This window comes from Coptis chinensis, chromosome 5, assembly GCF_015680905.1.
Source record: "Coptis chinensis isolate HL-2020 chromosome 5, ASM1568090v1, whole genome shotgun sequence".
NCBI classification, from domain to species: domain Eukaryota; kingdom Viridiplantae; phylum Streptophyta; class Magnoliopsida; order Ranunculales; family Ranunculaceae; genus Coptis; species Coptis chinensis.
This window is the reverse complement of record NC_141460.1, coordinates 96,228,371-96,244,148: the sequence shown is the minus strand read 5'-3', so window position 1 is coordinate 96,244,148 and position 15,778 is coordinate 96,228,371. Positions and strand designations below refer to the sequence as shown.

The 15,778-nt window shown below is 35.6% G+C and overlaps 1 protein-coding gene across 1 annotated transcript; it reads right to left on the bottom strand.

Moving 5' to 3' along the window:
* Nucleotides 1-266: 266 nt before the first annotated feature.
* LOC147500542 (Sec14p-like phosphatidylinositol transfer family protein) lies at nt 267-6,230 on the bottom strand. The gene is made up of 14 exons (XM_086562145.1): nt 6,038-6,230; nt 5,673-5,906; nt 5,160-5,259; nt 4,774-5,040; nt 4,591-4,668; nt 4,405-4,506; nt 4,259-4,308; nt 4,030-4,129; nt 3,781-3,879; nt 3,580-3,690; nt 2,840-2,930; nt 1,192-1,586; nt 1,014-1,088; nt 267-700 (listed from the first exon to the last, which is right to left on the bottom strand). Exons 2-14 carry the CDS (start codon nt 5,864-5,866, stop codon nt 671-673), a joined length of 1,692 nt encoding a protein of 563 aa, XP_086418271.1. The 5' UTR covers nt 5,867-5,906; nt 6,038-6,230; the 3' UTR covers nt 267-670.
* Between the last annotated feature and the right edge of the window lie 9,548 nt (nt 6,231-15,778).

Sequence of the window (15,778 nt, the reverse complement as noted above, 5' to 3'; positions counted from 1 at the left end):
CAAGCGAATTCCCACCTGAAATTCACTTAGCTGTTGGTTGTTTAGGTCTGCCACACACAGAACAAAATCAGAGAGCTAAGTAGCTTTTTCCCCATTAATGGAAGGGCAAAATTCACTTCATTTTACTGTAGTCACTCTACTTATTTATTCTCTTGGCTTTTGAACTCTGTAACCGAAGAACCACTGCATGATGAAGACTAGGAATGGACATTCAAGATAAAGTCAAAGGTGGCAGTGAAAAGAGTAGACTTTCCTTACACTGGAGATTGATTAACTTTACTTGTATAAAATGAATGTTTAATGTATATGATTGAAATGTGAAACAAATGAACTCAGTATGATTTATGTACACAGCTTGGGAATGTGTCCTTGAGGAGGCCTGGCAAGTTGGAAGCCAGTTTACAACAATAGTGTTGCCGTACCACTTCGAAGGAAATGCCCCATTATTCTTCCGCATGGTGTGTATAAGGTATTGGGACCTGCCGCACAGGCCCCTTCTATGGGAAATCGGAAAGGGAAACAGAACGAAGATGCTCCAGCTTTGAGAGGTACACGCACTTGCACCAACAGCTCAAGGCTGCGAGTCCTAAAACCAAAATTTGTGGGGTTGTGCAGCTGCAGCATTCATTCTTCTTCAAAACTGTAGTTTGAATTCTCTGGTAATGGATCCTCAATCTCCTTTCCAGCAAGATCTTTTCCTCTGCAATCAACAAAATCTGCTATCAGCTTATTTACAGAAGCTGTTACTAACACTGTTGTAACTAAATATCATGCAGTTCATTATCACCTACAGAACCATTTCTAATGTCCTTTTTTGCTACTCATCTTTGATTTCATCACATCCATATTTTTCTTCGAGAATTTTTAGTATTATCTAATTTTGAAAAAAATAAATAAAAATCATTCTTTATGTTCTATATGAAATCATCAAGTGTGACAATTCCTCAAGCAAAAGTAAAGGCCATGATTACTGGATGTTCACCAGCTTTCTTTCAACAGGAGCTGAAACTTACACTTAAGTTGGTTCCTTTTAAATTCTCCAAAGACTCTGCAAGCTGCACTTGTTTTGAAGCCGTTGCATGCAATGCCTACATATAAATAATTAATATCCGTTAAAAAGGCCAAACCAGCCACAATTAGTGATAAAAATGGCCAGTAAAAACTGTGAATGGAAAAGCGGAAAATCCTTACTTTCCTTGTCTTTTGCAAGTCATATTCTATAGATTTGATGCGATTCATTGATTCAAGGAGCATGATGTCTTTCTCTGGAGGAATTACAACGGGTTTATTGGTCAGTTCAATCACCAGGGCTTCTAATTTCTGCAACCTCTCCAAGCATGGATGGATAAAGTCTTCGTCTGTAGCCTGTGAGGGAAGTTGACCCTGAGAACTCACATCAGCCAGATTTATATTCTGATGGTTTGCAACCTGTTCCTGAGCATGATACACTGGGACAATTCTTCGAAACCCTCGGGGCACAAGATGCAGAATCAATAATAGTCTAGTTAAAACATAGACAACTGATTGTAATAGATAATGAATGACGTTCATTGACGGCCTTTGGATAATGGTATGGACAGAGCCATCTGCAACAAATGTCAAATTCAAATGATCATAGGGAACAACTTCAAACATGAACACCCAACCAGCGGATTTCATAACCGAGAACCATCAGGAAATTCTTTTTCTCATGAACTACATAATAATTATGAGTGGAAAATCTATTGTTGGTGTATATTTATGCACACCTGATAAAGTGTACATGGCCGAAACTGATCTGGGATTGTGCACTAATTAGGGCAGTGGGTCTGACCTCTTACTGGGGTTTAAAAAAAAAATTATCCGGGGCAACCAGACAGATGTTTCTACACCCCACAAGTGGCAAATCCTATAGTTTTGATTTTTGAGGTACAGTAGTTCTTGCACTTAAATTCCTATAGCCTTGAGCATCGGAGGCCAACCGACGTCCGTCTGAACTTCTTTGTGATTATAGGTCTTTTAAATAAACTACAAGCAGACTCAAAGATTCTGCGGTTAAAGATACCCCACAACAGGTTTTCACAATGGATGACACATCTTCATTTGGTCTGCGTATTTAAAGTAAGTACTATCATACAATATTGATTGTCAAGGTTCAACTTTTGGTCCTTGAGCAGTATGGATTTACGGATATGAAAGTAAGTAGCTATCTAAATCTATTTGGCTTCTTGTTGAAAACGTTATGAAGTATTTTGGATATCCAAACACCATTTACGGATATCCAAAATAACTGCCGCAATGAGACTTTCATGTAAGAGATTGAAGGCTTTAAAATGCTGTCTCGTTTGCAGCGCATTAGAAATTCAAAGAAACAACATAAACTTTGAGGTCAAGAAGAGCCTCACTGTTCTGTTCTCAGCATAATGAGCCTTAAACTTCTTTTGGGGGAAGATAAATTGCAGAGCTTAGTTAGATTCCTTCCTAAATTTCCAGGTTTGACAAATAGACTTCTGTACGAGGGTGAAAAAGCATGTCTAGCTTTAATCTCTTCATTTTGCAATCTTGAGCCTACTTCATCTTTTCCCGATGCCCTTTAATATGCATAATAACAAGAGGAAATTTGTCCAAACCCCCCGCTTTTGTATGGAACTTGGATTAGGTGAAATACCAACGGAACTTGAATGGAAGTCAGACGGAGCGGGGGGGGGGGAAATAGTGATGCTTACAAATGTGGGGGGTTTATTATTAAGTGGTGACAAAAGTGGGGGGTTTGGACAAATTAACCCTAATAACAACAAAATACTTAAGTGACTTTGACAAGCTCAAAGCATATATCTTGAAGAGCGTGTTGGTCCCATACCTGTTGAATCTTCTTTAATATTGCTGCTAACCCTGACAGGTTTAACCAAGTTTTGTAAGCTTGCAGAATCTACCATCCTTTCCTGAGACATCTGTAGGCACAAGCATAAAGATATTCTTATAGTGATGCCGGGATCTGTCTATCTCCAACCATACTAAATGGAAGTACTTAAATTTTATGTGATGTGACAATGTGAAAATAATATTAGGAACCTTGTGAAGCTTGCATTTGAAAAGATATGTTTAACATCTAGTTATTAGTTGCAATTCCGTTCACACATAATTATTCCGTGCTGGGTCTGCCTATCTGATGTGGGATTAAGCTAAACCTGGGGATCACAAACACATTTATCCGCCTTCCTTTTCCTTGAGAAAAAGGTGGAAGTTGTGTTGATAGAAGAAAACTATTTATTTGTTTTACCTGATTTTATAAATCTGACAGTTTTTTCATACACCTTCGTTCAATTTCATAATTATTTAAATATTTACTGAAAAAAATACGTTCATTGAATATTTTTCTTTTTTCGAACATGTGATGACATTGTTAGAAATATATCTATACATCCCTAGCCATATCCGGATTCCAGACCCAAATTATCTTATTCAGGTTTTCGCATTGATCACAATTGTACATGGTTTGATAGAATAGGTATAAAAAATTAAAAAGTACTGCCATACAATAAAATAAAATAATGGATGCTACTTAGTTATGCTATGGCAAGACAAATACCAGAGACTCACTTCTCTATATGCAGTTGATTGGAAGAAAGCAGATGTCTCAATCTTAGTTGAAGAGTCAAATTTTTCAAAATCTGATCCTGACCCGGGAGACGATATTTCACTACTGCCATCCTGGATTAAATAAGGATATCAGGAAACAACACCAGAAATGATTTCACATTCAACGAGCATAATGGAACTGATGCTTAAGTTGTATGTCACCTTAGATAATGGTAATTTAAATTCGACATTCCTTCTCCCTTCCCCATAAGAAAGATTACTAGCTTCCCTTAAATATGTTGGTTTTCCTGTCATCAGCAGCTGGAAAAAAACCGATTACGAAAATACACGTCTTTTTTCTTCTTGAACTTGAGAACAGTTTGGGGTTGTTCTAAAAAATGAATTTTACTTGAAAGAAACTTCAATCGACTTACAATGATCATAACATCTATAAGTGTAAATAACTCATACCTCCACTATTTCGGGGTCATTCCATGGTCCCTTGTCAGACATAAGACACCCTCCTTCATTTGGGCACGCGCAAGAACCACCAAGAAAATCTGGAAGTTGACTGTTGGAAAAGAAAATAAACAGATACAAAGAACTTTAGCATAGTCATAGAAGAAACAGGGAACCTCAAATATTTAATAACCAAGCAGAACCCAAGCTCATTAGATACAAGCCAGACAGAAAGTTGGACCTTGAATCTATCACTTCCAGAAGCTCAGCCTCGTATTTATTCCCTAGAACCTGTTGAAAATCAAAAGATAAATTTGTCTCGTCAGTTCCTCTGGACTTAGAATGTGCAGGTATACTGCAAAACTGTAACTTGTAAGTTCCTCTTACATGTATCTTTGAAGCTGTCCTTGGGTCAAGAAAACCTTTTACAGTGTTCCATAACAATCTAAAACCGCTACCAGCATTAACAATGAACATCTCATGTAACATCTGCATAATTAGAGCTAATATTAATAAAAGATTGGCGAGCTGTCTTTGTGACTTATAAGCATTTAATCAATTCTAATTAGACACCTCAGGATAGTTGTCGCTGCCGATTTTCTGCATGTGCATAACAAGATCACGAGCGACCCTACCGAAGCTCATCCAGTTCTGTTCAACAATTCGTGAAAAGTGATGGGACTAGCAAGTAGGTCCATAACAGAAAAACATAACACCAAATGGACAAGAGATGCCATTCAAGGATCAAATACTTACCACCCCTTGCACATCCAATATTGTTGTTGTAGAGTCAATGTGTCTCTTGGCTGCAACGGAACAAGCTGGAAATTTTTCAATAAAGACTTTCTCACACCCCTGAACATGGTATCGTAAATACCTTTCGATTGTGGTAACACTCATAAGCTTAACTACATCAATTGCACCAATTTTTTCAATATAAACAGGCCTTCCCTGTTTGTCCACTCCATGGTAACCACGAGGATAACAATGTTGAACTTCTTCTGATTCTTCAAAAATGAAGTCCTGACCAATGTAACATAATAACCATAACTCATTTTACAATTGTGTGCACAAATTGTAGAGCCAACGTTGATTTTAAGCACAGAAGAATAGATGAGTGTTACACTAATTGCACACCATACCTGAATAATAGAGTCTACCCCATTTTCCTTCCTCCATTGGAGCATATCTGTCCACATGATAACTGCTTTTTCAATGTCAAATTTCCTTCCCTTTAAAAATCTGCAGTAGCAAACCCCTGTTTCCGTGAGCATTTGGTAAATTCCCCCTTTTTTTTTTATTAATTTTTTTTTAAACAGGCCTTACAATAGCAGTAGAGATACACATTACTAAAGAATGCCAAGTTCCATTGCATATGTATACAATCATCACACCGATTGCAGGAATTGAAAAGACAAATGACGGAATAGCTAACTCTAATCACGTCCCTATCCACTACCATCCTAGTAATATCGAAGTTGCGCATTGTCAACTGCCCAAGTATCATAATTCAACAAAAAAGGTTCTAGCATTCAATAGTGAGCTAGAAATAGTAAAGCCAAAGACAAACCAATAGGATCTGCTTGTTTCAATACATAGATCACAACTTTGAACAGCTAATTCAACTATAACTACTCTAAGTATCTAAAATTTACCTCAACATTGTATGATAACTATCATGCTGAGGTGGAAGTAGATCCTGAGCAATCAAGACCCTACGAAAAGCATCAACAGCTTCCTCTTCCTTTGCATCTCGAACATCTTCAATCGGAAACGATAAAGACTGACAATCTCTAACTCTTTTACTCCGTTTCCTAAGATTATGTGACAATTTCATCGAAGCATGCATTGTCTATATTCAGATCTCCACCTTCAACATTTCCCAAATTCTACATTCAAAAAAAATAACCAGATCTCAATTTAGAATAAACAAAAAAAGACAAAAACTGGAATAAAACACAAACAAAACCAAATTACAATTCAGAATCAAACTTGATCTATGAAGAATAATAAATTGTACCTATTTGGTATGATTATTTTACAAAATGAAATTAAATATTATTTTATTTTATTTTATTTTTCTTTCTCTCTTTCTCTCTTTCGCTTTCGGTGTTTTAATTAATTAGAAAGAAAAAGAGAGAGAGAGAGAGAGAGAGAGTGTGTTGTTGTTGGTTATGAGGGGAGGTGGAAAGTTATCGTGTTTTTGTTATTGCTATTTAGCTTTACAAACAGTTTATGTATATATATATATGGCGTAATAAGCCGTACAAAAAAAATGCTTTGCGTTGCTTTCAGTGTCGACAATATATAATAGAAGAAGAATAAATGAATTGTCGGAGTGGTACTTTGTTTTTAAGCCTGCAATTTTAGACCTTGGAAATACCGGTCCAACTTGTCAGTGGGCTGGTGGATACGGTGAGAATGGGAAAATATTCCTCTTTAGATATTTTAAATTTTTTGCCTAAAAAGTAAATATGAAAGTGATTATTTTCCCAAATTAAAATTAGAATAAAATTTTCAATTGAAATAGTGGATGAATTGTGAATTTCGGACGGGATATCAGTTTATTTTTTGTCTAGCGTGTTTTCGACTTTTTTTTCGGTTGTTTTTTTAACTTCAGACGGGATGTTTCATTCTGTCCGACGTGTTTTTTCGATTTTTACATTCAGGCAGAATCTAACATTCCGTCTGAAATTATTTTTCACATTTGCATTGGAGTCTCACCTTCTCTAACTATCACTGTTTTACTCCATATTTTATATAGGGAAATTTTATTTTCATATATATATATATATATATAGCATATTATATTAGTTACCTGATTTTGTGTTATATGCCAAAAATAAATAAATTCGCCAGACTGGCAGAGTAATCTTAAGTTATTTGTTTAAGCGAAATTTTAATGGTTTGGTACAATAGGATTCAGAAGACGTTGTAGACAAAAGGAAAACAAAACCTCGTGAAACTTGCTTCCCAAGTCAGTGACCAGTTCAATGACTCGAAATAACACACTGTTTCGGCAACACCTTGCTGTCTTACCTAGCTCTGCCAACCGTGCATACTTTGTAACTGGTTCGGTATGGACTGACTGACTGAGACCACTATAGGAATTAGGCTTTGAACAACAATAGATTGGCCATAAATGACGTTAACTAAGAATGCCGATGATGGAAAGCTGAACTAGGAACAAATAATCTCATTTGTGAAGACAGATTGCAATTCAAGAATGCATTATAAAAGCAAACACTTACACCCCAAGACCGATATTAACCCAAACAAACACCTACCTAGCTTGAAGTGCAACAGTATATTAGTACTGGAGTAATGACTGAAATCGATCGTATCGATCCCCTGATCGAGAAGAACATTATACCTAGCCAGTAGTCCACCATAAACTAACAGATAATGAAAAGTGATTATAAAAATAAAAAACTAAAATTTTAATCAACATGATCAAACATCTCATCCGTGATATCGGATAAAATGACTTTTGTGGAGGAAAGTTAGGTTGCGTTTGTTTTAGCAAAAACTGATGGGAAAAAGGAAAAGTATGGAGTGGTCCACCTTTTTGCATAAGTTTGGTGTATTTTGTTTGCTATGGAAAGGAAAAAAGTATTTCCCCTATGGAAGCAAAACTAAAATGATGAAACAAAAAAAGAAAACTCTGCTTTGATAACAAGAGTTTGTGACTTCTTAGAAGTCCTGTTGTTCTTAAGATCCTATATTATAGGAAACTCTAGGTATAGTATGGGAGTTTCCACCTTTATTAGTTCCCTCTAAATGTAAAGTTTCTTTTGAGAATGTTTGGTGAAACAATTCTGTAATCACCAAGAACATGGCCTCAAGGCTGGAAAATGAGCACAGCCCTGAAAATCTGTTCAGACTCAATCTGCAGGTGCTCGGTTAGGGCTTGGTTCGTCCCTGTAACTATGGAATTCGAGCCTGTATAGATTTTAGGGGCGGGCATTTAATAACAAAGGATCCAAAACATATTGAAGCTCGACTGGCTCCGCTCCAACATATTCAGGCCTTAGCATAAGAAAGTATCATGGACATTCACTGTTTTAAATTTATGCCAGTCCTCTTGGACAAAATATATATTGTTTAATTTCTTGATAACTATTTGGATTCCTTTTAGGTTCACCGTTCAGTTCACCGTCTACCAAATGAAAAAGACGCTAAAAACATAGAATTATAGATGAAAACGAGTTACCAAATTGAAGAAGTGGTGTGGTGAGTGGTGACACAATCATTAAGCAACATCTTCACGGATGCTATATATGTCACTTGTTTTTTTGCGAATATATATAAATACTAATAATAAGATTCGGCTTGCATACTAGTCAAATCTATAGTAATTACTATATGGCCTGGCTATTCTATGGAGGTGATAAAGCCTTCATTCTAAATAATGAGTGTTTCCAGTAAATGGAAGGTTTCTAACCCTGTGTGGAAGAGGAGTCAGATCCACATCTTTTCCCTTAAACTCATTTTTTATTCTGAACCTGCCATGCTACCCTTGTAATCAGACATGGGAATTGTGAATTGAGTATAATCAAGTTAACCTAAAGTATAATGACCATCCAATTTAAGTAATGCTTTGATTGCTCGGCATCTTGATGCTTATTGAGTTATTGAGATAGTGATCTGCAAGCAACTAAACCCCATGCATGATTAGCATGCCGCATAAATTAAATAAAAAGAATTGACACAAAATTGCAAAATAAAAGTGGATCATATCGAATCGAACTTCCATCTTATACAAGATTATTTACTTATACTCCAAGTTAAAATATGGGTCCTGTATTGGGCAACCACGGAATTCGATTGGGCAGCCTCCAGCCCAATCCCAACAAGAAGCCCAATAGCCATAGCCCAATATACTCCCACACTGAAACGCATATGGGTTACCAATTTTTCGAACCGTTTTAGCCGGTATCATCTTTCTTGGCGAGACTGAACCCAAAAATATATATATATATATATATATATATATATATATATATATATATATATATATATATATATATATATTTTTTTTTTTTTTTTTTTCTGTCATGTTTATACTACAAATTAACACTTAATTAATATAAATAACTCAAAATTTTGTCCAACTAATATTTGAACAACTCCAGAAGGAAGATTGAGCAAATTTTCGACAGGCTCGGCACAAAAACAATCCATCCATTCTTTATCAATTGATTCCCAAAGCCTATCTTGTAAAGTAGAATGAAAGAGAGTTAAAAAAGTGGAGACATTAATACATGTACGTGTATAAGCCATAGAAAAAGAAAGAAAGCGGAAAAAATGTACATCCCTTGAAGAAATTAACGACGTGAGAGTTCATTCAAGGTTTATATGGTTAACCGTTTAAGGAAATCGATAATGGCATTCATCCATTATAGCGTTTCACTTGCTGTCTTGCACGAGTATTGGTGTTGCTTACAAGCCATCCCTCTTGTTCTAGTTTCAAGCTTCTTCGGACAAGTGAATCCAAACGACCCAGCTATGGCACCTAAGAGAATCCCCAAACAACCTAGCCATGTCGTCTTGGAGACTACCCAAACGACCCCGCCATATCATCTAGCTAAAAACCCAAGAGTTTTGTCTCAAACGACACGCGAAAACTGTTTGCGTGTACACTGAAACAACATGGCGAAACTGTTTGAGTGTACACTCAAACGACATGGCGAAACCATTTGAGTGTATACTCAAACGACCAGGTGGTTTCAACATGGCGAGACCGGTTGGATTGGTTGTTGGGCTTGGGCCCAATACAAAACATTTTTTTTTGGAGTTTCCCAATACAATTTCATGAGTGCCCGATTAAATCACTTAAAATATTTGCATGTTTAAGTTGTGGTTTATAATTAATTTGCTAGAATCAATATAAGTTGTACTAAAAAATAAAGAATAGGAGCTTAAGAAGGAATTTAGAGTATACCAAACTAAATTATAAGGCTAAGTCCAATGGTGTGGCAAAACACCAAATATCACGGAAATTTTGATCCAATGGTGCGTCACTTAAAACGCTAACCCGCCAACGCTATCGGTATAAATTTACCTATATATAGTGCCAGTTTTAACGAGATAGCATCAAATCTACACACACCAGTATGATAGAAAAAATCTAAGCCACACGCCACACTGTGTGACGGCTATAATTTTTATTTATTTTTTTCCCACACGCTGTTGAGAATGGCGGTTGGAGAGTCCATTTTTTTCCCCCACACGCTTTTGAGAATGGCGGCTGGAGAGTCCAAAAAAAAGATTAAAAAAATCTTATACGCCATAGGAGATAGGTTTTGAGACTAATGAATTTTGTTAATTTTCTTTCTTACAGAATTCTATTCTATTACACTTTATATAGTATTCATTAATACACAAAAGAATGTTCTAAACTTTCTTCTTCTCACGACAAAGGTTGAGCTGGATTGTCGTCTTTATTCTTGTCTTGATCAAGGTCGACTAACTTATCTTGATCTCTTTGTGACTAACTTATTTTCCTTAATTCCCTCTCTCAAGTCAAGGGGATCAAGGACCATGTGCCTTGCTTGTAAGAAAATGAAACCTCTGTGAGGAAAGGGCTTTTGTAAATATATCGACCATCTGTTCCTTAGTGTTAAGATCTTGAACATCCGAAACTTGCTTATATCCAATTCTCGACATAGTGGTAATCTATTTCCACATGTTTGGTCTTGAGCATGAAAGACGTGATTGTGTGCAAGAGAAATGACACTTATATTATCACAATGTATCAATGGAGTTGAAGAGATTGGAATTCTAAGATCTTTGAGAAGAATATAAATCCAATAAATTTATCTTTGCAAAGATGTGCTAAGGCCCTCAGATTTTTGCCTCTCTAGAGGATCTTGCTATCTTGTATTCGCTTCTTAGTGACCATGACAGTAAATTGGTACCAATGTACACACAAAACCAAGTTATAGATCTTCTGTCCATAGGGCAACCAGCCCAATCAGCGTCACTAAAAGCTTGTATCTTCAAAGTAGTATTTGTAAAGCATATACCATGATGAATTGTTCCTTTTAAATATCTCAAAATCCTTTTAACAACTGCCATATGTGTAACTCTAGGGTTTTGCATAAATTGACAGACTATATTAACAGCAAAGGATATATCTGGTCTACACCAAGTTAAATATTGCAGAGCTCCCACAATAGACCTATATTTTGTTAGATCTGAGAGAAGTTCACCTGTATGATTGTCCAATTTGCAGCTTATAGACATAGGTGTAGAAATTGGCTTTGCATCAGCCATTTTTGCCTTGTGCAATAGATCAAAAGTATACTTTTAACTTGAGACAAACACAATCCTTTTGAACTTCTTTGAGCTTCCATTCCCAGAAAATAATGCAAAAGGCCTAAATCTTTCATGGCAAAGCACATGCTCAATTGAGAGATGATATGATAATAAATTTTGGAAGAACTTCCAGTAATGAGTATGTCATCCACATACACCAACACATAAGTCACTGTATTTGAATCCTTTTTGATGAAAAGAGAGTGATCAACATTTGAAATAACAAAGCCAAATGATAAAAGTGCTTGATATAATTCTTTATACCAGGCTCAGGGAGCTTGTTTGAGTCCATACAAGGATTTCATCAGTTTGCAAACATGTGTAGGTCTAGTAGGATCAATGAAACCTTGAGGTTGCTTCATATACACTTCTTCCTTTAGATGGCCATGAAGAAATGCATTTGATACATCTAATTGTCTTATATCCCAATTGAAATAGACTGCTAAAGAGATGATCAATCTTATTGTAGTAGGCTTTGCAACAGGGCTAAAAGTCTCATCATAGTCAAATCCATGTTTCTAATTAAATCCTTTGGCAACTAACCTTACTTTAAACTTGTCTATAGCTCCATCAGCATTTTGTTTAAGTCTGAAAACCCACTTATTATCAATGAGATTGTATAATGGAGAAAATGGTACAAGCCTCCATGTACTATTTTTCAGAAGTGCATTGAATTCAGTAACCATGGCAGCACTCTAGTTTGGGTCCTTGTTTGCATGAGTAAAGCATGTTGGTGTAGTAGGAAGAGATGAAAGAGTAGATTGGAGAGCATATGAAATATGATGTTTTGTTGAGATAAGTCTTTTAGGTTTGAAAATGCCATTTTTGGATCTAGTTGTCATGGAATGGGAGCTAGTATCAGAAATACATGCTGAAGAAAGAGATATGCCATAAGTGAGAGATGTGTCAGAAATGAGAGATGTGTTATTAAGCTGAAGAGAAGATGTTGAAGTTGGAGTTTGAGTTGAAATGTTTATATCAATATAAAAAGAATAAAGAAGAAAATCTTGAGGGGACATAGATGATGAATTATCAGACAATGTTTTAAAAGGGAATTCTTCTTCATTGAAAACAACATGCCTGGATACATAAACTCTTCTAGTATTAATATCCATGCATTTGTAACATTTATGATTGAGACTATAACCAAGAAAAACACATATTTTAGACCTTAAATCAAGTTTGTTGTTTGTATAAGGTCTTAACCAGGGATAACAAGTGCACCCATAAGCTTTGAGATTATTGTAATTAGGTTGAACATTGAATAACTTTTCCAAAGGAGACATATTCTGAAGAGAAGTAGATGGAAGTCTATTTATAAGATAAACATAACTAGTAAAGATATCACATCAATATTCAGGTGGTAACCATGATTGTGAGATGAGAGTTCTGGCCATGTCTTGAATATGTCTGTGTTTTCTTTCAACAATGTCATTTTGTTCAGAGGTGTGAGGACATGTAAGCTGATGACTAATGCCATTAGAGGTTAAGAAGGTTTCAAATCTTGTACTAGTGAATTCACCTCCATTATCAGTTCTAACACACACAATTTTGGAACTCAACAGATTTTCAACAAGAAGTTTGAATGATTGAAACACATTACAAAAGTCGGACTTCAAACATAAAGGAAAAATCCAACAGTACCTAGTATATTCATCAACTATGCTAGCATAAAATCTGAAACCACTTATTGAAGTTACAGGAGATGGACCCCAAATATCCATATGTAGTAACTGTAAAGGTTTACTGGACTTACAAACAGATAAACCAAAAGAAAGTTTTGTACTTTTGCCTAAAGCACAATCTGAACATAATGAAGAAGTCTTTGCTTCTTGAATAATGATGCTTTGACTCTGTAAAAGCTTATTGAAAGCTGAAGTAGAAGGATGCCCAAGTCTTTTATGCTAAATGGATGCAGATGCTTTAGTGGTGATGAAGGCAAAAGGATATGAATGTGAAGAAGTAAGATGAAGGGGATACAGGCCATGCTCAGTTGGACCTTGAAAAAGAGTCCTCCATGTTGCAATGTCCTTGACATAAAAGGCATTGGGAGCAAAGATAAGAACACAATTGTTATCATTAACAAACTTCTGAACACTAAGTAAGTTATGTTTAATATGAGGCACATGCAAAATATTGTTCATATGAAATTTATGAGATGAATTTGATAAAATAAAATAAGTAGAACCAGTGTGTAAGATAAACAAACCTTGACCATTGCCAACCAGAACTTTATCAGCTCCTTTGTAATCTGAGTGGATGGAAAGATTAGAAAGATCATTTGTCAAATGGTTAGAAGCTCCTGTGTCAGCATACCAATGAGAGTCTTTTGGTATGTGTGATCCATTATGGCCATTGAACTGATGAGATGATGAAGCCATGTTGGGATAAATGATCCATTAGACTGAGATAGATGCATAACCATCAAATGGAAAATCATGACTGGATTCAGAACCATAACCAGTATACTGAGAAGATTAAGCAAAATTGTTATATTGAGGAGTTGAGTCTCCAATGTTAGCAAGCATAGCAAGTTTAGTAGGAGGAATCCTTCCTACATAAGAATGATTCATTATATTGTGACAGTTGATTGCCAAGTGCCCAAACTTGTTGCAAATCTGACATTGAGGTCTTGTAGAGCTAGACTGATAGCCATTATTAAAGCCATTATGTTGATATCCATTGGTACTGCCTTTGCCACTGTTATATCCATTGTTATTGTTACTGTTTCTACCACTGTTATATCCATTGTTATTGTTGTAATTTCCCCTGCCATTGCCTCTATAATAATCTCTGATAGTTCCTCTACCATTTGATCGGCCATTTCCTCTGTTGTTATAGCTATCATTACCTCTTCCTCTGAATTGGTGTTGAGAAATTGCAGCAAAAGCCTGAACATGTTCACTATGCAAAGTATTACTGAGTTATTGGATTGACAGTTCTTCACTTAATATGAGGCTATGTAACTCATCCACTTGTACTGGATCATTTGGTGATCTAGTTCTTATGGATGTTGCAAAAGGTCCATATTCCTCTGGCAAACCTCTTAATGTATGAAAGATTAAATCACCATCAGAGACAAGTTCTCCTGAAGCAGCTAAACTATCGGCTAGAAACTTGAGCTTCTATAAAAATTATGGCATTGTAAGGGTTCCTTTCTTTAGATTTTGAAGCTGAGACTTAAGTTGAATAACATGAGATCTTGACAAGATTGAAAGCCTCTTTTCTAATTGTAACCACAACTGCCTTGAAGAAGTTACTCCAACAACATAGGGCAAGATTTCATCAGAAAGGGTTGCATTAATCCATATCATAAGAATTTGATCCTTCTTGATCCAGTTGTATAAAGAGGATTAACATGATTTGTTAGATTTCCATTCTCACCGACAATAAATCGATGTGGACAAATATCAATTCCATCAATCATTCCAATAAGATCAAATCCTATGAAGAAAGGCATGATAACAGTCTTCCACAACAAGTAATTTTCCCTTGTAAGCTTCAAGGTAACCATATTTAAGATGTTTTGAAACAAGTATGGAGTATTTGTAGGTGGAACTACCATTGGCACGGAAAGATTCATCGAATTTAAACCTCAAGAAATAGAATTCAAACCTTGAATGTTCTGTGATCGAAATGTTCTTGATTTGGAGAAATCAACTGTAAAAGAACCGCATCATCAGTAGGTTGAACAGTAGCATCAGATCTAATACCATCAACATATGAAGAAGGTTGTTGAACTTGATTCGTTCTCACCATTGTGATTTCAATTGATGGATACAAAATTATAGGGTTTGTAGTTTAGATTGATCGAAAATTTCTTGATTTCTTGATTTGATATTAATCAAAAGATAAATTGATTGAAATCAATGAGAAATCAATGAGAATAAAAGAAAAAGTAAAAGAAAAAAATGAAAAATTTGATAAGCTTTCATGGCGGATCAATTTTCACCTTGCGAAGGCTTCGATACCAAGATAGGTTTTGAGACTAATGAATTTTGTTAATTTTCTTTCTTACATAATTCTATTCTATTACACTTTATATATAGTATTCATTTAATACACAAAAGAATGTTCTAAACTTTCTTCTGCTTAGTTGAATTGATGTCTTTATTCTTGTCTTGACTGTTGCAGACTAACTTGTCTTGACTGCTGCTGACTAACTTATTTTCTTTAATTATAGGTATTGGCGGTTGTGAAAAAAACCATTGGCTTGGAAAACGCTACCCCACTAAGGGGCCGTTTGTTTTTGCCTCTTATAAGACCTTGAGGTCTTATAACCTCTTATAAGATGTGGCCCAGTGATTTTGGACATTTTTTTTGTTTGTTTTTTGCTTCTTATAAGAGGCATTTTACTAGAAATGTATTATAAGAGGTTCCAATTCTATAAGTACCAAAATTGAATCTACTTCAATTCTATAAGTCTTATAACTTGAAAAAT